Here is a 22,025-nt window from a genome sequence, read left to right as displayed (position 1 = left end):
CGAGGCCTTCAGAGTGGCTTGAGAGCGCGAGAGTAAAAATAGCTGCCTTTAATCTTCCTAAAGCCTCACTTTATCTCAGGAATTGCAGGGGCCTTGGGGGAGTGCTCGCTAATTCTGGGAAATGTCTGTATAACAGAGGTGGGCCAGGGCCTCTGTTCTCCAGGGTCACCCTCAAGCCTTTGGCCGCTGGCTGGGCAGGTGGGAGTGCTTGGCTTGGAGCCTATCCTCCGTCTGGGACCGAGAGCACGGCAGCTCCTGAGCCCCGGCCGAAAAACCCAGAGCTGCTCCCACTCGCACATAGTAAAACCGTAATACCCCTCCAGAGAGCTGGGCTGAAATCACCATCTCTTCTGCTCAGCCTGATACAAATTCATAAGTCGCCCCAGAGTCAGGGGAAGAGAAGAAGCTTAAAGATACCCACAAATAAAAAACTGCACCTTCAGTAGGCCCTGCCTCCTATTTAACAAGTGCAGGAAAGTCTGGTTCTGGAGGGCAGGTGGTCCCCCTGGAGAATGATTAATTCTGACTCCCCTCTGTTCTTCAGCAAGGCTTCTCGCCTGTCACTGGGCTGCTCGGGAAATGCAGGTGTGTGTTCACTTAAGCAAAACACGGAGGAAGGGCAGTGAACCACCAAAACCAACAGCCCAGGATGCCCGCAGCTGACAGGGCAGTCCCAGGCCTGGTTTAGAGAGCGCGCTTTCACTGATGGTCCCGGAGATCCAGCAGGCCAGAGGCGCTGGGGTAACTTTAAGGTGAACGCCTTTTTCTAAAGCCTCAAGCCGATGCTTGTCTAGTCAAGATGTATTTGGAAGTTTATGCTGCTTGCATTCTTGAAGCATTTTCCAGGCTCAGTTACTCTGCGAAGCCCCTAGCTAGTCACTTACAAGAGTTGCCAATTGTACTCGTCAGGTCCGGCTGCAGTGACAGGACTGGCCTCCTGGCCCCGCCAACTGCAGGGCATAGGGAAACGTGGGAGAGCATGTACCCAGCTGTAAATGTCTCTGTTGCACTGATTTTTTTTTTTTTCGGTACGCGGGCCTCTCACTGTTGTGGCCTCTCCCGTTGCAGAGCACAGGCTCCGGACGCGCAGGCTCAGCGGCCATGGCTCATGGGCCCAGCCGCTCCACGGCATGTGGCATCTTCCCCGACCAGGGCACGAACCCGTGTCCCCTGCATTGGCAGATTCTTTTTTTTTTTTTTAATTTATTTATTTAATTTATTTATTTTTGGCCGCGTTGGGTCTTCGTTGCTGCGCACGGGCTTTCTCTAGCTGCGGTGAGCGGGGGCTACTCTTCGTTGCAGTGTGTGGGCTTCTCATTGCGGTGGCTTCCCTTGTTGCAGAGCACGGGCCCTAGGCGTGCGGGCTTCAGTAGTTGTGGCACACGGGCTCAGTAGTTGTGGCGCACGGGCTTAGTTGCTCCGCGGCATGTGGGATCCTCCTGGACCAGGGATTGAACGCATGTCCCGTGCATTGGCAGGCGGATTCTCAACCACTGCACCACCAGGGAAGCCCCTGGCAGGCAGATTCTTAACCACTGTGCCACCAGGGAAGCCCATCTGTTGCACTGATTTTTTAATTGAGGGAAACAAGCATTCTGGGACCCACAGACTCAGAGGTGAGCAGGCATCTGACAGCAGAGGTCAGCCCCATGGTAGGTCCCACTTTGGGGACCTTTAAAAATCCTCAAACGTGGTCCTCACTACTCAGATTTTTCACTCCCCCTACCCCCCTAAGATTTGTATTACTCTCAAACCCTGATCATTTCCACTGCTGAAAGCTTTAATGTTTCCTGAAGCTTACCTGACCAAGACATTACCATTGTTAACTTTGGAGTAACAAATACATAAAATTGTCAATACATTTATGTCCCAGGTGCTGACCTAGTTGTAGGGTATGAAATGGTGAATGAAACAGACATGTTTCTTGCTTCTGTTCTAGTGGGAGGGTAGCAATGACCGTCAGTTAGTCAGTCTTCCCTCTGATGGTTTGGGTCTCACCAGGTCTTGTACATCCAGAGTTCTGTGTGTGAGCCTGGGCAAGGTGATCTGGCCTACTCACTTCTACTTTTATTTCAAAGATTAATGTTTTGATAATTTTTGGCTTTAGCATCCTTTGATTAGGGCAAGAGTCCTTCATGTTAAACCACTAGCTGAGAACAGAAGTGTTGATAGAGGCGCAGTATATTAATTAGTTGGTAAGTTCACTCCAACACCCAGCACACTAGGAGAGAGTTCTAGAAAGTGGATTATCCTGTTTGGTGACACCTTCTGGGCTCACCCACAAGAGAACTGCGTCTGCTTTCCTCAGCCTCCCCCCAGCTGCTGCTGCAGAAGCATTTACAAGACCCCAAGCGAGCCTGGGCACCTCTTTAAATTTTGCACCGTAGGCACCTTGCTTGCCTCACCCGAGGCCCAGCCCTGGCAGCACCAAACAGTTCCTGAGACCCAAGTCCTACAGAAGGACACACGTGGTCTCCCGCCCTGGGGCCCTCACAGCTGAGCCAGGAGATGTGACTCACGGGGAGAGTAGCAACGGCGAGGTAGTGTGGCTGGTGCCCAAGGTCAACTACAGACCAGGGTCGTAGGAGCTCTCCAAGGTCTCCAAAGGAACACAAGGCGAGTTGAGCTTCGAGCTCAGCCTTGGCGTTGGGTGGAGTTTAGATAAGCTGAGAGAAAGGGGAACAGCATTTTAGCCAAAGGAAAGAGTCTGAGTAGAGGCATCATGGTGAGATGGAAATACAACTTTGGATCTGGTTTCTGTGTGATCCTGGCAAGTTACATACCCTTCCTGGGCCTCCTTTCCAAGTTTGTTAGATTACTGTCTCCTCTAAAGGGTTACTGTGCCGAAAGGTGTGAAGTGTCTACTGCAGTGGCTCCACATGGGGAGGGGGAGGGGGTGCTCAAGAAGCAGTAATCATACGATCGTTGCTGCAGGTAAAGCACGAAGTTCGAAGCTCGAGGGGGTAGGATGGAGCCAGCTGAGCTGGCCTCCATCCAGGGTCAGCCTTTCACGTAGTCCTGAACGGGCAGTGAGCAGCCAATCAGCCCAGCTCCCTGCCGGCCTCCCACCCCCGGCTGCACCGAAAACAGAGCCCCTCCTTAGCACACACACTTGGCAAGCACGCTCTCCCAGCCTGTCCTAGGCCTCACCCCTCTTTAGGCCTATACAGCCAGGGGGTGGGGAGCTATTGAGGAATCCGTATTGATTGCAGGCCCCACCCTAGCCAGGATCCTAATCTCACACGTGGCCCAGACCCCTAGCTGATGACTCAGCCTCCAGTCTCGGCACATTCTGTCCTCACACCCGGCACATTCTGTCCTCACACCTGTACGGGGTGAACTTCTTCAGACCCTCTTGCTCTCGTTACTGCCCTCTGCAGGCACCACCAGGGCAGCGGGTCTAGCCCTGGCTGCATAGCGGAAGCCCTTGAAAATCCCGATGCCCAAGGCCACACCCCAGACCGATTCTGTCAGCTTCTCTGGGAGGTAGGACCTCCCCTTCCCTTTCCCCATCAGTAATTAAAGCTCCTCAGAGGACTGCGAATGTACAGACAAAACTGGGAACTCCTGCAATGGCTCCCCATCGTGGGCTTGGGTTTAGGGCTGGGGCGGAGGAGAAGGGACTAGCCCTGCACTGTGCAGTGTGATCGGTAGCGTCGCCATCCCCTGGAGCTTGTTAGAAATGCAGAATCGGAGGACTAGCCGATTGTGAATCTGCACTTCTACCAGGTTCCCGGGTGATTCCTGCACGCTGTCAAGCACTGGCACCAGCTTTTACTAGACGCTCACAGTGGTCCAAGTGAGGTGCCAGGTACACACATGCCATTTCATCTCAGCCTCACAGCCTCTCAGCCGTTAGCGCACCCTCTGACAAACAAGGAGACACCGGCCATTCAACAAATCCTTCCTGAGTGCCTAATATGAGAGAAGCTCCGTACTAGGGACTGGGGATCAAGAAGGGCGCTCCCCTGCTGGACTAGTGCTTAGAGACCAATGGGGTATGATGTCAGCGTTCTCACTTAACAGCTGTGTGTTCATGGGTGACTCCCTTGGCCTCTCTGAGCTCCAGTTTCCTCTTCTGCAGCTCTGGGCTGTGGTCATGATTCAGTGATTTCCCCTAGGCCAAGTACTCACCAGAAGGCTTGGATCTAGCTTGAGTTCAAGAATGGTTGCTATTGTTTATACTAGTAAAATACCAGCAGGTTGTGGGGAGGAGGGGGAGTGGGGTAGAGGGACACCAGGCCACAGTGGTGCCTGCGGAGAGGCGGCAGGGATGAGGGCGAGGTCGTGAACGCCAAGAACCTCCCAGGAGGTGATGCACCGGGGAGGAGCCGGGGTGTGGACAAGGCTGCCCTGTCCTCGCGCTGCCTGGCGTCATTTCTCCGGATCAGGCTGGTTCTTCCCACTTTTCTGACGAGTAGATGAATCAGACCACTAGAAGCAGCATGAGTCTGGGCCTAGATCTCGCCCTTGGTCCCTTGAAGCCCTTTGTGGTTCCTCGAGGCAAGACACCGAGCAGCCCCTCCAGACCCGGGCTTCATTAGCCCGAGGTCCTCTCCTGCGCCCCACCTTGGCCGGCGGAGCGCGGGCGGCCCCTTACGGCGGAGCCGAGCCACGGCAGCGGGCCCTGGCGAGTCCCAGGCGTGCCAAGGGCGACGGAGAAGCGCAGCCAAGCCGGCTGAGACCCCGCCCCAAGCGGCCCTGGTCCCACGGGGTGGGGCCCCGGCTGTGGAATTGCGGCCCGGGCCCGCGCAGGGGTCGGGTCCGCGGAATCGGCTTAGGGGTTTCGTGTTCCTCGGAGTCCCACCATTGTTTCCTGTAATTTAATTTTCTCTCCTGAAGGCGTTGCTAATTAAATCCTTTCTCCGGCGAGCCGTCGTCCCCCTCCCCTGCTCCTCTGTTTATTAATTATCCAGCACGTGCGAGGGAGCCAGGCGCGCTCAGGTGGACGGGCCTCGCTGCTCGCTCTACTGGCGGCCTGCTCAGCTCCCTCCTCGGGTCTCTCAGGGCTCTTTCCACCTGGACCATGTGAGCAGTCCTTACAAGTCTGATTAAAAGCAGGAACAGCCCTTTTCCTGCTGCTGCTGACCTCTGCTGGCTTGGAATCCATCAAAATCCAGTTCATTGCATTTCACCTCCCCTTTCTTCCCACCTCTGAAATCGTACTCCTCGCTGCTTTTTCCCCTAAGCGCTCTTCCTGCCTTTCCCCCCACCGTCCAGTGCACGACATGCTAGGCAGAGGTTTGCCACACTGAGCCCAGTGGCTTGTGGAAGGTCTCACAGCTTATCTAAGGCACAGACGGGACTAGAACCCAGCTCTCCTGAAGCTTAGCCTCTCAGGGGTCACGAACTCAGAAGGCTCCAGGGGCCCTGTGTGTTGCACAGTGGGGAGGGGTGGAGTCTGCGGCAAGGGAGAGCTGTGCTTGCCCCTTTGGAGGGTTCATTCAGTGTGCCCCACTGAGGGCCGAGAATGGCCACTTCTTGATAAGTCTAAGAGTGAGTCCAAAGAGGGTGTGGAGAAAAGGGAAGCCTCCTACACTGTTGGTGGGAATGGAAATTGGTGCAGCCAAAAACAGTATGGAAGTCCCTTAAAAAACTAAAACTAAAGTTTAAGCAATTCCACTCCTAGGCATATAATCTGGAAACAGTGAAAACTCTAATTCAGAAACATACATTCACCCCAGTGTTCATAGCAGCACTATTTACAATAGCCAAGACATGGAAACAACCTAAGTGTCCATCGACAGATGAACAGATAAAGAAGATGTGGCACATATATGCTATGGAATATTACTCAGCCATAAAAAAGAAGGAAATAATGCCATTTGCAGCAACATAGATGGACCTAGAGTTTATCATACTGAGCGAAGTAAGTGAGACAGAGAAAGACGAATATCCTATGATATCACTTATACATGGAATCTTAAAAAATGATACAAATGAACTTATTTACAAAACAGAAACAGACTCACGGACATAGAAAAACTAATCATTACCAAAGTGGAAAGTAGAGGAGATGGATAAATTTGGGATTAACAGATACATACTACTCTATATAAAATAGATAAACAATGAGGACCTACTGCATAGCACAGGGATCAATATCTTGTAATAAGCTATAATGGGAAAGAATCTGAAAAAAATATCTATCTATCTATAGATACATAGATGTACATATATATATCTATGTACGTATATATGTACAACTGAATCATTTTGCTGTACACCTGAAACATTGTAAATCAACTATACTTCAGTAAAAAATTAATATTGCATATTTAACTATAAAAAAGAAAAGAGTGAGTCCGATGTCCGAGGATGGCAGTGACCGGAACCACTGGGCACTTTGGACTCACCGTGTGGTGATCTTTCCAAGATGCTGCTTAGGGGACATGTGAGCCCCACCCCCATGCCTGCCCATCCAAGGCCTAGTTCTGCCCATGCTGTGGAGAAGGTTCCCAGGCTGGCACCCCTCCCACCGCTCATGCAGGGCCCCCCTTCCCCTCAGATCTCCCCATGTCTTGGACGCCACTCTCCCCTCCTCTCTATCTACAGTTCCCCATTCAGACCGCATCTGGCCCAACTCTCAGCTCTCTATCAATCAGGCAGAAAAAGAAGGCAGTTCCAGCGGATCCCAGAATTTGAAAGGAGGCGTTGTGGCTGGGGGGTGTGTGCTGTCTTTAAGGAGATACTGGTGGTGGGGATTTCAGGCATCACAAGGAGGCCAGAAGGGGGCATTTGGGGACAGGGACTCTGGGAAGGAGCCCACACACAGGACTGCCTCCCCTCTGGAAGCCTCCCAACGCTGGCTCTCAGCTGCTCTCGGCTCAGAGTTTCAGGTCAGTGCCCTGCTCCCTGCCTGCTAGCTTCTGGCTAAGGCTGCCTTCAGTGGGGAGGGCGTTAACATGTGATCTCGCTTCGCCAGCTATCCCTTTGGCCCCTCCGGAGGCTTCTCTTTTCGCATAGGTTGTAGATGAGCTTTGGCGGCTGTGTCTCTTCCTCCTCAGGGCCCACTCCATCTTAGGGTCTTTGGTGCCTCCCCTGCTCTGGTCTCTGTGGGAGGGGGTGTGAGAGGTGCCCGGCTGTGCTCAGCCTTCTGGCAGTGTCTGGTCCCCACCTGCAGGTGCCCTGATACTGCCTGGGAGTAACTGCCTGGAAATAACTGAGGCCTTTCCCCCGGGCTAGGCATTGTCCCTGAGCCCTGGAGGATGGCCCCCAGCCTGGACTGTCCTCAGACCCGCACAGTCAGTCTCTGGTAGAAGCTGCTTCATCCAGGGCAACTCGCCATCATCATCAGTCTGGGAGGAACCAGATACACCCATAGTTCCTGAAATCAGCCTGTTTTCACCTGCACAGTCACCTCAAGCAGCTGACTGTCTGCTCTGTGAAGAGAGAGGCTGAGCCTTATTCCTGTCTCTGTTCCCACCAGGGCCTGTCACATAGTAGGTACTCAATAAATTTGTTGGCTGAATCAGTCAGTCAATGAATTGATGAATAAAAATGCGACTCCTTGTTACTTTTCAGCAAGGAATTTATTGGATGTCTACAACAGTCCACGTAGAAAGACAATCTAGTGTCTGGGTTAAAAGGATAAAGTCAGGAGCAGGCAGCCTGGGTTTGAATCCCAGCTCTGCCACAAGGCTTTGGACAAGTTATATAACCTCTTTGGGCCTCAGTTTCTTTATCTGGAAAATAGGGGTAGTAATAAATCATACCTCAAGGGGTTGCTATGAGGAATAAATAGTGCAGGTAAAGTGTGTGTACGACAAGGGCCTGCCATGCAGAGAATGTTCAGTAAGTGCTGGTCATTCTCACTCACGGTGGAATTACTGCGACAGTAGTGTCAGTGGACTGCACTCTACACTAGGAATGGGGGAAACCAGGGCACTTCATCGTCCCCATTCCCGCCCTCTAAGGTTCACAGTAGAGTTGGGAGATGAAATCCGCAAGGAGGGAGGAAGTTAGAGCTGCCAGGTGTAGGGGAAGATTCCCCCAGGGCTGGACTAGTTGAGGAGAGGCCCTGTGGGATGTAGTGGGGCTGGGAGAGGCCTAGGCTGATGGAAGAGGCATGTGGTTGTGGGGTGTGGGGTCACCCATGAGGGGGCAGCGGGCCACAGGGGGATGTGGACCTTGCCAGTCAACTCAGGAGACTGTACATCATGCAGGTCATCCCTACATTTCAGGGTTTTCAGCTTTTCAAATCTACTCGAGCTCCTGGAGGCCATCCTGGCAGAAACAGTTTCCTTCCAACCGCATTTGCTGAGTCTGGGTGGGAAGGAAAGAGTGATGGGGAGCTCCCAGAGGCCCCTCTTTGGGCCCAGGGTGAGGTCCAGGGATCTCCGATGGTCCCAATTGAGTTTTCCAGCAGCTTCAGGCTGAAACTCTGGGCAATAAACATGACCCCCTGCCTTTGGTCTCCAACCTGGAGGACCCTGCTGATCTAAACATCAGTTTGTGCCTGATGCACCCAAGCAGGACACCCTTGACCTAGGATGAGCCAAGGGTTCGTAAGAAGTGATCAGAGGGAGGAGACGGGGGAGCGTGCCCTTAGGACTAAAATCTTCTCTGACTGTGGTTGCATACTCATGCTCCTATCACTCCTAAATGGAGACTTGAAATTCCCAGAAATCGACTGGCATCCCTGACCCTGGATAGTCCTTCCCATCCCCACTTCCACCCACAGCCTTGCTTTTCTGCCTAGCCAACTCCTATTCATCCTCTGTGACCCAGATGTCACCTCCTCTGGGAAGTCTTCCAGCCTACCCACAGCTGAGTGAGTGCTCTCCTCCAGGCTTCCCTAGCACCCTGTCTTCCTCCTTCCATCAGCGCTGTCATACCACAGGACCGTCTGTGATTGGTCCTCTTCCCTGTGAGCTCCCCCAGGTCAGGCAATAGGTCTCATTCATCTTTGCCTTCCTGGTTTTTGGCACCATGCCTGGCATCGAGTCAGCATCAATGAATGTTCGAGGCATGAATGGAGAAGCTGGGCCAGCACGACCCAGAGAGAGAGGAATAGGGCAGAGGCAGAGGCCAACACCAAGAGCAGCTGAGCTACCCCAGACACCGCCTGCCCCACCAGCAGGCTCGCCTGGCCGCTAAGCAGGTCCAAGGTTCTACCTCATCCCTAAGGCACCTGGGATAAGACAGGAGTGAGGCATCCTTGCTCTCTGCCCATCACCCCCTTTTCTCCCCAGCAGGAGGGGCTGCTTCCCAAGCATCCCTGAGTGCATGCCCAGAAGCAGGGCAGGAGGGACGTGAGGGGGAACAATGAGGCCAGTTGGAGGACACAGGGTACAGAGAGGAGCCGGGGCACTGGGGGGACCAAATACATGGAGTGACAGGGACAACCATGCTCTTAGTGGAGGAGACTGGCTGAAAGATGGCTGCCAGGACCGAAGGACTGGGCTACTCATTATAGTGGAGGGGGATGTGGTTTAGGTCTCCTCGAGTACATCGTTTCCCCAAAGCTTCTTTGGTTCCCGAGCGCTGGGGAGCCCAGTATCTCCCTGTGTCTGCCACTGGGTGTGGAGACCAGAGGACCTATGACCTCTATTGCCACAGGCAGATGGTTCCCCACCCCCCGGCTTTGGGAGTCAGAGACTTGTGCGTAAGAAAGCTCTGAACCCCTTCCTCCACTCAAGGTTGCAGAGTGGTTATTAAGAGTGACACCATCAACTGCCAACCAATGGGCCAATGACAGTGGCGAGCGCTTCAGGGGCCCTGAACCCTGCCCAGGGTCATGTTCTCCTCCCAATTCCAGTGCTCCTGATGGCCTGTCCTTTGAGGTCACACTGATCACCCCACCTCAACCTTCAGGATCACCTTGAATCCTTTCACCAGTGCCCCTTCAGTCATGTTCCATGTCTGTGAAGTGCCTCTGATATCTTCCCTTCCTTACCAGCCTACAGCCACTATTCCCCCCTAGACCCTGGTTACATAATACGCAGATCATAGCAAATGCCTCTTACCTGGTCCCTCCCACTTCCAGTCTACCTGCCAAGGCTCCATTTTCTGAACTCTAGCTCTAATCAGGTAATTCCCTTGCTCAAAACCTTCAATGGTTCCCTATTACCGGTCAAATTTATTCCAGATCTCTTAGCTTGGCATTCAAGGCCCCTCTGCTCAGGTCCCAACTCTTAGCCTTAACTCCCTCTGCCTCACTGTGATGTCCCCTATCCTAACTGTTCCACGATCATTCCAAGGCTCCAGGCCTGTTCCCTCCACCTGGACAGCCCTCTCCATCCCTCTCCACCTGCAGAGATCTCATCCCTCCTTCCAGGTTCTGCCCAAATGGAAGCTCCTTGCTCCCTACCTCTGGATGTGCTCTCTTCGTCCTTTGAGCACTCCCAGGATGTGAACCCCCGGAGAACAGAGCTGTCTCATTTGTCTTCCAGCCCCACTGTGTGCACAGCCCAGTGCTGGGCACATCAGGGGAAAAAGAGGTATGCGGTGAGTGAATGAGCACGGATCTGTGCAATCATTGAGCACCTACTATGTGCCTGGTCCCTGCCAGGCATCCAGGGTACAGTGTGAACAAGGCAGGTGTGTCTGCCCTGTGGAGTATGGATAGCTCACACTCTAGAATGTGCTGAGGGTTAGCTGCAGCTCCATTCATCCCTTCCCGCTGGCCCCAGCACATCTCGGGACTGCCTTGCTGGTTGCCCCTTGGTGTGTGTTCAGGGAATGCCGACCCATATACAACACTGACCTTGGCTGAAGGTTCTTCAACAGCCCAAGTAGAATGAGCACTTCGCAGCTGTGTCTTCCATCAGTCCAGGCCTGCACATCTTTGGATGCATCAGAGGCTATGCCCATTCCCCTGCTCAGGGACCACTCCCTCCCTGCAGGGCTCAACACCCTCCCAGCTGCCAAAGTGTCCACGTATTATAGGGGCCGAGAGGAGGGGGCCCTGCCTGATCCTCGGTGGTGGGCAGCTCTGGCTGAGATGGAGGACCAGGCGGACTCCCCTCTTCATTCACTCCCCAGCTGTCATGGGAAGGAGTGGGAGAGAGGGATTGCGAGAGGGAGGCGGAGGCAAGTTCCCAGGTGGGACATTCCGTCCCTGGTGCCTGTGGGTCCACGCGGACCTGCTACCAACCAGGGTTGATACCCGCACTTTTACCAACCACGTGGCACAATCCTGACCACTCACAGTGGACACTGGCTGAAGGGCTGGAGCAGGACCCTGGGGACCCCGCGCCGCTGCCAGGCGCTGCCCTTTTCATCGCTGGATTCGAGGTGAGCCCGGATCCCAGGGAAGGAGCAACAGTGTCTGGGCAGCAGGGGCGGATTACTCAGGGAGTCTGGACACTGGTTACTTACCTACTGGAACAGAAGCGTTTTTAATACTTACCTTAAATATTTTAGCAGCTAGTATGACCGTGTCGGTATACTCCAGCCTTGCCAGCCCTGCTACCAACCAGAGCGCCAAAACCATCACAACAAGTCCAATTTAAAACCACATATTTTATTGATGTTCTTCATCGACATTATAGGGCCATGTGTACAAATATTTCTCAAGTCCTACACCTGGCAACCTCCCCACTGTCACCCCCACTGGCCAGTCAGCCAGGAGATGACTCCCTGCACGTATCCCTTTTGCTCCCTCACACTGCTGAGCCTCCAGGAGACTGAGCAGGGCAGGGCTGGCTTCCAAGCCTGAGCTTTGGGGTCAGGAGTGAGCCAGGCCCTTTCCCTTCTCGCCTTCCACTCCCACTGATTCAATATGGTCAGAACTGAGGGTGAGGATGCCCCCCCCCCGCCCCAATGACCCCTCCATCCAGGAAGCCTGGGCTCCCCTTCAACCCTCTCCGCCACATCCTTCCCCTCCAAGTGACCTATCCTGCTGCCCAGCAAGATGGCAGAGTGACTGTTTTGCAGGGGGTGGGGACATGGGGTCAGCAACAGGATGCTCCTGGTGGCAGGGATTTCATCCTGTTCACCACCGTATACCAGTGCCTGGTGGAGACTTGGCACACAGTTGGTGCTCAGTAAATACATGTAGGATGAACGAGTGAATAATATAAGAGGGAGAACTATGAGCAGGTGGCACCATTACTACATTAGTTCTCTAGGGCCCATGAAGGCAGAACCAAGATAAAGTCCTCCCAAGCTCTGCTCGAGAACTCGAGGTGCTGTGCAGTGTCGTGTGGCAACGGTTGGGGTCACTGTGGCCACCAGCTGGACACTGCAGAGTGTGGGCTCCAGCAGACTGGATGGCAGAGCGGCCTTGGGACCCGGTCAGGAGGGGGCGCTTGTGTTGTCCCCACTCCCTCATATGCCCCAGGAGTCTGGTCTTCTGGGTCCCAGAATGCAGAGCAGTGCCCTCATCCAGAGCTAGTCGGGGCTGGTCTCCCAACTGCACCCCTATATTCCGGTCTCCCCGTTCCTGAGCCTCAACTCTCCCAATCTCACTCCTCAGAGTTGAACATGATTTTCCAGCTTTGCTCTCCCCACCACTGCCCCGACCTGCCCCTGACACTGTCCCCTCTCCCTGTCCTCAAAGGCCAACCCCCTCAACTAGCATTAATACCTAGTAGTCCCATCTCGCTGGTTGTCAGGTAGGGTCCTGAAAGTTTGCATCATGATTTTCAGACTACTCCATCCCGCCCCATCCTCCACGAAAGCAAATAATTCACAGGTGTCTCTGCAGATCTTGCCTCTGGACCTGGCAATCATGAAGAAGACACTGGCATCTTGGGGTGGGAAAGGATCTTCCTTTCCCTGACCCTGTGCAGAAATTCTTTCCACAGCATGCCTGCCAGATGACTGCCTAGTCCCTTCCGGAATACCTCCAGTTGTGAGGCACTCACTACCTTCCCAGGCAACTATTCAAACACTGAACAGCTTTAGCTGCTAGAATGTCCTTCAGAAATGAACCCATTTGCCCCTTTCATTCTCAGTCCCCAAATATCCCAGTGCCCAATCTCTGTGTGACCCTCTCTCTTCCCATTCTTTCTCTATTTTCACAACAACATTCCTCACCACTTCTCTCTCTCTCTCTCTCTCTCTCTCTCTCTCACACACACACACACACACACACACACACACACACACACACACACACACGATCACATGCCCCCCCTTCTATATGGTTGTGCAGTCACACACCACTCTCATTTATCAGTATCTCCCTTTCCTTCTCTCTTCTTCCTTGCCTTCCCAGCATCTAGCAAAGACCCAGAGGCTGGAAGAGTGCCAGGGAAAGGAAGCATCCAGCCAGGTCCTGGATGGCACTGGGTAGCCGGCTGGGGCGGGGTGGACAGGGGACAGCAGCTAGAAGTCCCAGGCCATTGGCTGCTGTCTCCCAGAGAAAGGCCTTGCAACTTGAGGGCTGGGCAGCGAGCTGCTGAGTTCTTTTTTCCCTCCATTGTTCACAATTCCACGGAGGGGATGAGGACACACACCCCTCCTTTCCCAACCTCACTAGCAGCTGGCAGAGCTGACTTGGCTGCCTCTCACACGTGGTAATTTTAAACCTTTTGCCAGACTCCAGGTCCTGGGGAGCTGCATACCAGCAGCAAGAATCCCCTCCCGACTCCTGACATGGGGCTGAGAGGAAAAGCTCTAGCAGATAGCAGTGATGACATGAGACTTGGTGGAGCGTGGGTGAACCAGGCAGAGGGGAAAAGCAGGCACCCCAAGGGGGAAGAAACAAAAGAGAAGCTCTGAACGGTTAGCAGCCACCAGGCTGGCTCACGGGGAACCTAGCAACGCCTCAGTGGCCATTTTCCCTCCTTGTCATGATCCACCAGCCAACGCTGTTCTCTGTATGTTACAGACCAGGGGTGGATGCTAGGGCCTTACCGGCCCAAAGCTGTAGTGGGCCATGGGTGGAGACAGGGTGCTGTGGTCTTATGTTCACGAGGAGTCAACACACACACACAGAGAAATGATGGGAGTGCCTGCTACTTGTCCCGCTGCTTGGAGCTCTCACTTCCAACATTGAACATGGGGACCAGCAGGCCCAGGAGCCACCTCTTTCCGAAGACCTCCTGTAAGTTCTTGCGCCAAGGCCGGGCCCTCACTGCCACCCCCTTCCGCACCTGGTGGCGGGTCTGCCCCCGGAGGATCAGCAGCAGCTGATGGCAGCAGAAGCCAGCGCAGGCCAGGCCGACGGCAAACCAGAGGTAGAGCATGAGGATGACGAACATTTCAGGACCAAGGACAGCTCCTGCAGGGGGGCGGGAAAACAACAGAATCGCTTTACACCCAGGCCACGCCCCGAACTGCCGTCCAAGCAGGCGCTTTCCGCTAGGGAGGGAGACTAATGAGATTGAAGCTACATCTCAGCTCGGCAGCGAGGGAGAGGAACAAGTTGTCCTAACTTCTTCTTACTGCTGATGGCTCCTGAGGCGAGAGAGGAGAACTGGGGACGTGGGAGACGCTTCTATGGGCAGTGCCTAGATGCTAGCATTTCCTCAGGGTCAGCGATACCATCTCTCTCTGCCTTCTCTTTTGGGGCTAGAAACAGGGAGAAGGGTTGTTTTTCAGGAGGAGAGAGGAGTGAGCTGAGGACCCTGGAGAGGGAGCTGGTGCCTGGGCAGCTGTCTAGACTGCAGTGCCTTCTCCTCGGAGCTGTGAGCACTGGCTGGGAGGACTCGGGAAAGTGACAGCATGATGGAGAACAGGGCCTAGTCATCAAGAAGAATAAATCACGAGTTTCAAGGCAGTGCAGAGGATAATTCAGTCATCAATGTTAAAAAGAGAACAGTATGGCCACTGGAACTTTCAGCCACAGCCGTCCTCTCAGAGCTTGCTAAGGCTGGAAAAGGCCCCCAAGGTCATCAGTCTAGGTCCCTGCCTTGAGCTGGACCTTCCCTAAACCCCTCTAAACCAGCACTCTCCATGACTGGTTTAAACATCACTGAGTAAGAGATTCTCCACTCCTCCTCCGAGTTGGGGTGGCCGGTCCGTGCTGTTTGAATCTCCCAGCTCTGTGGTCTTGCACAAGTTTCTTAATTTCTCTGAGTTGCAGTTTGCTCATAATGTAAAATGGGTATAACAACAATGACTCCATAGGGTTGCACGATTCAGAGAAATTGTGTGCGCAGTGGCCAGCATTCTGGTTCACACTCAGCGCAGCACTCCCTCCTGGGCATCCTTCACAGATAAGGAGACTACCTCCAAAAGGGGCTCAAGCTTAATTCTTAAGACCATCACGCTTTCTCCTTCTCCTTTCCAGGGCTTGGAGATCTGGCTGGGCTACAACTTTAGCAGCCTTGACTTGCCCAGCAGCCAGGGCAGTGGGCCCAGGAGAGAACTCAAAAGCCCTCCTCAGCCCCTCTCTCCAGCAGGGCAAGCTCACCATCACTTCCTCCAGTGAGATGCCAGAGACCCCACCTTATAACCTATTCAACCTCTGCAAATCTCAACCCTATTCCTCCCTTCTCCAGCTTCCCGTGGTGCCCACGGACCTCTTCTCAGCTCCCCACGTTTCCATTCCCAGACCCCTGAGGGCTGGGCTTTTAAAACTTTTCCAGGGACTTCCCTGGTGGCGCAGTGGTTAAGACTTCACGCTCCCTATGCAGGGGGCCCAGGTTCGATCCCTGGTCAGGGAACGAGATCCCACATGCATGCCACAACTAAGAGTTCGCATGCCACAATTAAGCAGCCTGTGAGCCTCAACTAAGGAGCCCGCCTGTCGCAACTAAGACCCAGTGCAACCAAATAAATAAATTAAAAAAAACACTTTTCCAATCTGAGCAATGGTGGACTCAGTGGCCAGGAGGATGTGGATATGACTCAGGTTTGCTCATTAGCATCCCCCTCTTGCCCTCAGCCCTAGGAGCTTTGATAGCAGGTTTCTCTTTGCAGGCCTGGGGACAAATAAAGTCCTGCTGTCCGGGGGACGGAAAGCTCAGTCCAGCTGGCTTGCACGGGGGGCAGGGGGCAGCAACGGTACAGGGCTCACCTTGCGCTGTGCCACGCCTCTGACCTACTTCTTCCTTGTCAGCACAGGTTAGCTCATGCAGCCATGTGCAGGATGAAGGATCCTGGAACCATGGTGCCCTCTGGGGTGCAGGAATGCTACAGGCAAAGATGGCGTTCAAGCTGGGCTGTGCAAACATCAGAGCTGTCGAGCGCAAGCCTGCCTTGCACCTCAGCCTCAGGGACAAGCCTGGGCTGATGGAAGCTGTTTTCCACAGTCTCTTTTTTCTGGCGCTAAATCAAGGCATGAAGAAAAGACCTTGTGGCCTTTCCCCGGCCCCTTGCAGCAGCTACAAAAGGCTAATCTGGGGACATGCTTTCTCTCAAAGTGTTTGAAGCTGCCTAGCCTGGCTGCCTCAGCTTCTCTGAACTATTTAATAATAGTTCTGCTTCTTTTAGAAAATCACAGAATATTCCTAATGGGCCTGAAGGGTCACACCATCCAACCACTCCACCCTGGCTTTCCACCAAGCACCTATAGCACCTCTGACAGATCATCACCCAGCATCTTTAATATACATCCTGGGATAAGAAGCTCTCTCCCTCCCAAAGTGGCTCATTCATCAAGAAGCAACTTCAGAGAGGCAGTATTGTGGGAAGAATGTGGGCTCTGGAGGCTAGCAGCTCTGAGTCCAAACTAGCTGTGTGCTTTCAAAGCAACTTAACCTTGTTAAGCCTTTGGTTGCTGAGTCTTTAAAAATGATATAATAATACCTACCTCACAAACTTGTCCTGAGGATTGGATGCAATGAGACCTGCACAGTGGTTAGCACATAATATTTGCTCAACAAATATTAACCCCTTTTCCCTTCTACTGGACTTTCTGGCACTCACCACACTGGCGTACTTTTCCAAATGCCACGATACAGGTCAGATGGTGTCATCTCCATTTCCCAGATGAGAAGAATGAGGCTCAGAGAAGTGACACAACCTGTACTGGTCCCACGAAGCCAAAAGAAAGAACAGCCTCTAAAATCTAACTGGCCAGTCTCCTTCCTCTCTGGCATCAACGGAGGGCATGTGGGTACAGCCACCAGAAGACCCCCACCCCACTTCTGGCTCACGGGGCCCACACACGGCCATCCCATGCTCTGGTGGCAGATCTGCCTTAGGAGCAGTACCACAGTTGGGGACAGCTCAATCTAGCAAACGACTTGTCCCTTTTTACACCCTCCTGTCCACCTGGCCTCTGGAGCAGATGAGAGGGCAGTGCCCTCAACCATTTGGGTTGAGAAGAGAGGGAGAAGGGACAGGAGGGGAGAAGCTGAACAGGTGAGGTGTGTGTCAGGGCAGGCGAGAGAAGGGCTGTCAAGGGGAAAGATGAAAGGCCAGCGAAGGAGGAGGATGAGATGGGAGAGTTGGAGATTAGAAATCACGGCCTCGGGACTTCCCTGGTGGTCCAGTGGTTAGGAATCTGCCTTCCAGTGCAGGGGATGTGGGTTTGATCCCTGGTCGGGGAACTAAGATCCCACATGCCATGGGGCAACTAAGCCCGTGCACTCTAGGGCCCGCGGGACAACTAGAGAGCCCCCGCACCGCCACTACGGAGCCCGCGCGCCCTGGAGCCCGAGCACCACAACTAGAGAGAAGCTCGCGCGCCGCAGCGAAGAGCCCACGAACCGCAACAAAAGATCCCGCACGCGACAATGAAGATCCTGCGTGCCGCGGCTAAGACCCAATGCAGCCAAATAAGAAAAAGAAAAAGAAAAAGAAATCTTGTCCTCCTTTTCCTAGTGGGTCTGGTGAGGAGGTAAAAGATAGTGGGACTCACTTTTCTGCTAGAATAGGGATCTGGGCCCCAGGATAGGCACTGACTGGCTCTGCTCCCCCATCAGATCAAAGCAAGAGGTTCCTCTTCTTTACTTTCCTGTCTCCCACCCAAACCTAGCACATATGGACAGGCCCCAAGCCCAGCTTAAATCAAACCATTTCAAGATCCTCTCTTTGGAAGCATCCATTTTTATGTGATGAAACTACTTGGAAAAGAAAGTGTAATCAGCCTCTCTGGCTCTCCTCATCTCTCCACCTGCCTGTGCTCACACTCTACCGCCTAGCCCGCCCACTTTCCCTCCCTCGTCCTGGCTATTTCAGTCCCAGCAGCCTCCTATGCTGGCGCCAGGATCCAGAAGGTCGGAGAGCTCTGAGTTCTGGGTCCAGCTCAACCACCAGCCCTCAAGGCAACCCTCATAGCTGGGTCCTTCTTCCAGGGCCTCTGTGTTCCCACTGCCAAATGGCACAAAGTTTTACACCTGCAGAGGACTGGGCTGAGGCCCCAACAAAGACCCAAACGATCGCTTCCCCCAGAGTGGGGCCGAATTTTATGAATGTCCAGCCCAGGCATATCAAGACAATTTGGGGCTCTCAGTGGAAGAAGCTGCACTCTGTCTTTTTTGTCCCTGAAAGGTCAGTGGGGTATGAAACACGCTGTATTCCCTCCGCTGCTGCGCGTTGTCTAAAGACCTGGGAGGCAGGCCAGAGGCTGCTGCTCGGAAGTACTAAGATCCTGGGAAGCCATTTAACCGCATCTGAGCCTCGGTTTCTTCATGAGAAATGGAGATGACATCACACACGCACAGCTACGTGTCCCTACGTGCATGCTACTAATTGTAACAGCCAAGTCAGTCAGAGTCAAAGGCCGGGGTAGGTGGAGTGAAGCAAATGAGGTAGCGGCAAATTCATGGCCAGGCAGGATGGGTCCTGACCGGTGTCAAGGCCTGGTCCCTGCCACCAGGAACCAGGTTCTCCTTGGGGTACTCTCCTTGGGGTACGCTATATAAAGCACAGTCCTCACCAGGGGGCATAGCTGAGCCCCAGCGTGAAGGTCTACATGCCTGGCTCCTGCAAGTGGAAGAGCCTCCTGGAGGGTCAGATCCCACGCCAGTCCCGTGGCGCTGTGGTGTGAAGATGGAGCCATTAAATATGGCTGCATCTCCAACCAGGGTGCTCCTTGCTCTGAGCCATCTGCAGACTGGAGGACAACCTGGAGGGGCTCAAACATAGTGGGTAGGAGGGCGAGGGTTAGCCTCCTGCTGGGACTGGCCCGGCACCCTGGTCAACCTTACTGTGGTTGACCAGTAAGACCTTTGGAGGGCAAAGTCCTCGGAGGAATGTGAGCAGGATTGGGGTCCAGGCAGAGGAAGGACAGAGCATGGGGGTACCTTGCAGGCTGCACGGAGGGACGGCCAGCAATCAGCCCCTCCTGGCACAGGGCAGGTGTATTGCCTGGTTTGCCACAATTCTATGAGCAAATGGGCAGCGGCGAGCACCGAGGAGAAGACGAATGAGGATGGATGTGGGGAGGGAGGTTGCCAGCTGACATACAGCATGCCCAGTTAGTCTGCTTTTGTTTTTTTTTTTTTTTTTTTGCGGTACGCGGGCCTCTCACTGTTGTGGCCTCTCCCGTTGCGGAGCACAGGCTCCGGAAGCGCAGGCTCAGCGGCCATGGCTCACGGGCCCAGCCGCTCCGCGGCATGTGGGATCTTCCCGGACCGGGGCACGAACCCGTGTCCCCTGCATCGGTAGGCGGACCCTCAACCACTGCGCCACCAGGGAAGCCCTGCTCAGTTAGTCTGAATTTCAAACAGATAACTAAAAAACTTTAGTGTAAGTATGTCCGCTGCAATATTCAGGAAATACTTATATTAAATAGTTATGCATTGTTTATCTGAAATTACAATTTAATTGGGCATCCTGTATTTGCTAAATCTGGCAAACTTGGGGTTGAGGTAGAAGGTCTTTGCATAGGGCCCAACCTGCCTGCCAAGGCCCACTCACCGGAGAAGAACTGGCTGATGGAGGTGGGAAGGAGCGTGAGGAAGGCCAGGGGGTGGGCGAAGGAGATGGAAAGGACTGCGGAGATGTAGGCCACGCCGGCCACCATGGAGTAGAGGCAGGCCAGGGAGGTGTAGAGGCAGAACAGGATGAAGTTGCGCATGTTCCTGCTCCCGATGCAGTTGCCGGTGAAGAAACAGTGATGGTCGTGCCTCAGGGTGACTCTGGCGCACACTCGGCAGAAGTGGGCGCTGGGCGGAGGGCACAGGGCCCTCCTGGCTGCGGTCCCCTGGCAGGCGTCCAGGTCGTCTGGGGAGTTCTGGATGACCAGGACGTAATTACCCAGGGCGTTGGTTGAGAGGAACAGGAAGAATGCCCCGTGGAGCAGCGCAGGTGAGAAGAGCCGGGCGGCCGAGGGGTCCTCACGCATACTAGGCAGGAAGAGGAAGAGCTGCAGCACGAAGGTCACCAGAGAGATGCACAGGAAGTAGGCGGGGGCCACCACGTTGAGCAGCCTGAGGGCCAGCATCCTCGATTACATTCCTAAGGGGCCCAGGGGGAGAGGAAGACTCACTGCAGCGTCCGGAGGGCTCCCTAGGGCTCTCCCCGGCGCTGTCTGTCCGTCCTGCTCCACGCAAATCCATGTCCCTCGGACCACTCCTCCTCTCTTCCCTAACCCGTGACCAAGCAGGCGTGAGACCCCGAGATCGTGACAGCGTCTGGGAGCCAAGCCCTACCTTCTGGTGCCCACCTCCTCCGTTTTTGAGGCACCTCGGCGCCTTGACGGCCCGGGGGTCAGGTACAAGGAGGGCGAGGTGGGGACTTGTTCTCAGTCCGTAGGAGGTGGCTGGGGGTGGAGGAGCGGCGGGCGGCGGGGGGGGCTGCCTAGGGCTCTGCTTTTTTTTTTCTTTTTCTTTTTTTTTGCGGTACGCGTGCCTCTCACTGCCGCGGCCTCGGGCCCAGCCGCTCCGCGGTATGTGGGATCCTCCCGCACCGGGGCACGAACCGGCGTCCCCTGCATTGGCAAGCGGACTCTCAACCACTGCGCCACCAGGGAAGCCCCTAGGGCTCTGCTTTTTTATGGCAGTGGAGACGTGCCCAGGTTTGGGATTCCTCCTTCAGACCCCCCTAGGAGGAGAAAGCAGAAGATCTGGGGTGGGGGCAGATAGAAATGACCTACTGGAAGTACTGTTTCACCTCCCCTTTCTCCTTGCCACCCCCCATATTGGGCAATACTCAGGGACCTTACGCATAACGCAAAGAGCTTTGGGGGTATGTGTGCTTGCCTGTGTGTGTGTGTGTGCGTGTGTGTGTGCGGGGGGTGCTCCTTGTGTGTGATTTTGTATGTGTAATCTGTGTGTGCCTCGGTATCTGTGTTTGTGTGTATCTGTGTGTACACACACGCAGCCGCTGCCACCTGGCTTTTTAGAAAAAATCAATGACAACAATCGATACATTTCCACAAGCACTTAGGCGATGGGTGGGATGGGGGGCGCAGCAGGAATACCTGTGTCAGCCGTTTCCGGTCAGCCCATCTCTCCGAAGCTGGCTGCCCTAGCTATTTCTTGGCAAAGAGCGTTTTCATTTGAGGCGACGAAATTAAAATCGCCCCCCCCCTCCGCGCTTTCCTCCCGCCCTCCTGGAGCGAGAAACCCAAACAACCCCGATGGCGCTGAAACCCCTTCGATGCCAACAAGCTCTCCCTGGGCGCAGGCGTGGATGCTTGGCCAGGTTTCCAGGGGATCGACCCCCGCCGCTGAGCGCAGCCCTACCACAAATTTATTCCACCCCGCCCCACAGCCCCGGTTCCTGCCCGGCTTCGGAAGCCACTGAAAAATAGGATTCCGGGCGCCCGCGAGAACTTTTCCAGGGGCTAAGGAGCAGGCGAGCCCGAGGCGCGAGAAAAGTTCTGGGAAGGCTGCTGCACCCAGGACGGGCGAATGCCAGTAGGCCTCCGTCCAGGCTGTCCCGTCCCCACTGGGTGACTGATCACCTTGGAGTCCCCTTTGCAGGTGCCAGTGCCCCAGGAGACTCGCGCCAGCCGTGGGGACCGCGTGTCTCTCTCCGCCGCAGGGGCTCAGCGCAGGGCACGCCAGGGGGTGGTCACTGGGGGCTCCCGGGGGCTGCGGCGGCGCTGACCACCCTAGAGAGCCCGCGGCCCGGGATCCGGCGAAGCGAGTGTCTTCCCCACGCTGGTCGCCAGGGGGGCCGCGGGAGCAGCCTCCAGATGCGCGGCGGCGCCTGGAAGGCGAAGGACGGGCTGGGGGAGTGAGGGGCGCACGGCGGGCGGCCGCACCGCAGCCCCGGCCCTGTGCGGGAGAAGG

The 22,025-nt window shown here is 54.7% G+C and overlaps 1 protein-coding gene across 1 annotated transcript; it reads right to left on the bottom strand.

Annotated features, from left to right (window-relative positions):
* Window positions 1-11,452: 11,452 nt before the first annotated feature.
* Window positions 11,453-20,251, bottom strand: ZDHHC22 (zinc finger DHHC-type palmitoyltransferase 22). Its single transcript, XM_060003371.1, has 2 exons — window positions 19,705-20,251; window positions 11,453-14,173 (listed from the first exon to the last, which is right to left on the bottom strand). The coding sequence occupies exons 1-2, from the start codon at window positions 20,228-20,230 to the stop codon at window positions 13,908-13,910; spliced, it is 792 nt and encodes a 263-aa protein (XP_059859354.1). The 5' UTR covers window positions 20,231-20,251; the 3' UTR covers window positions 11,453-13,907.
* Between the last annotated feature and the right edge of the window lie 1,774 nt (window positions 20,252-22,025).

Source organism: Delphinus delphis, chromosome 2 (assembly GCF_949987515.2).
Source record: "Delphinus delphis chromosome 2, mDelDel1.2, whole genome shotgun sequence".
NCBI classification, from domain to species: Eukaryota; Metazoa; Chordata; class Mammalia; order Artiodactyla; family Delphinidae; genus Delphinus; species Delphinus delphis.
This window is presented reverse-complemented; position numbering and strand designations above follow the sequence as displayed.

Excerpts from the sequence above, each read along its gene's own strand:
- ZDHHC22 (XM_060003371.1), bottom strand. The coding sequence starts at position 20,230 with ATGCTGGCCCTCAGGCTGCTCAACGTGGTGGCCCCCGCCTACTTCCTG. Across the intron at positions 14,174-19,704 it reads CATCAGCCAGTTCTTCTCCG|GAGCTGTCCTTGGTCCTGAA; the intron begins GTGAGTGGGCCT and ends GCCCCCCTGCAG.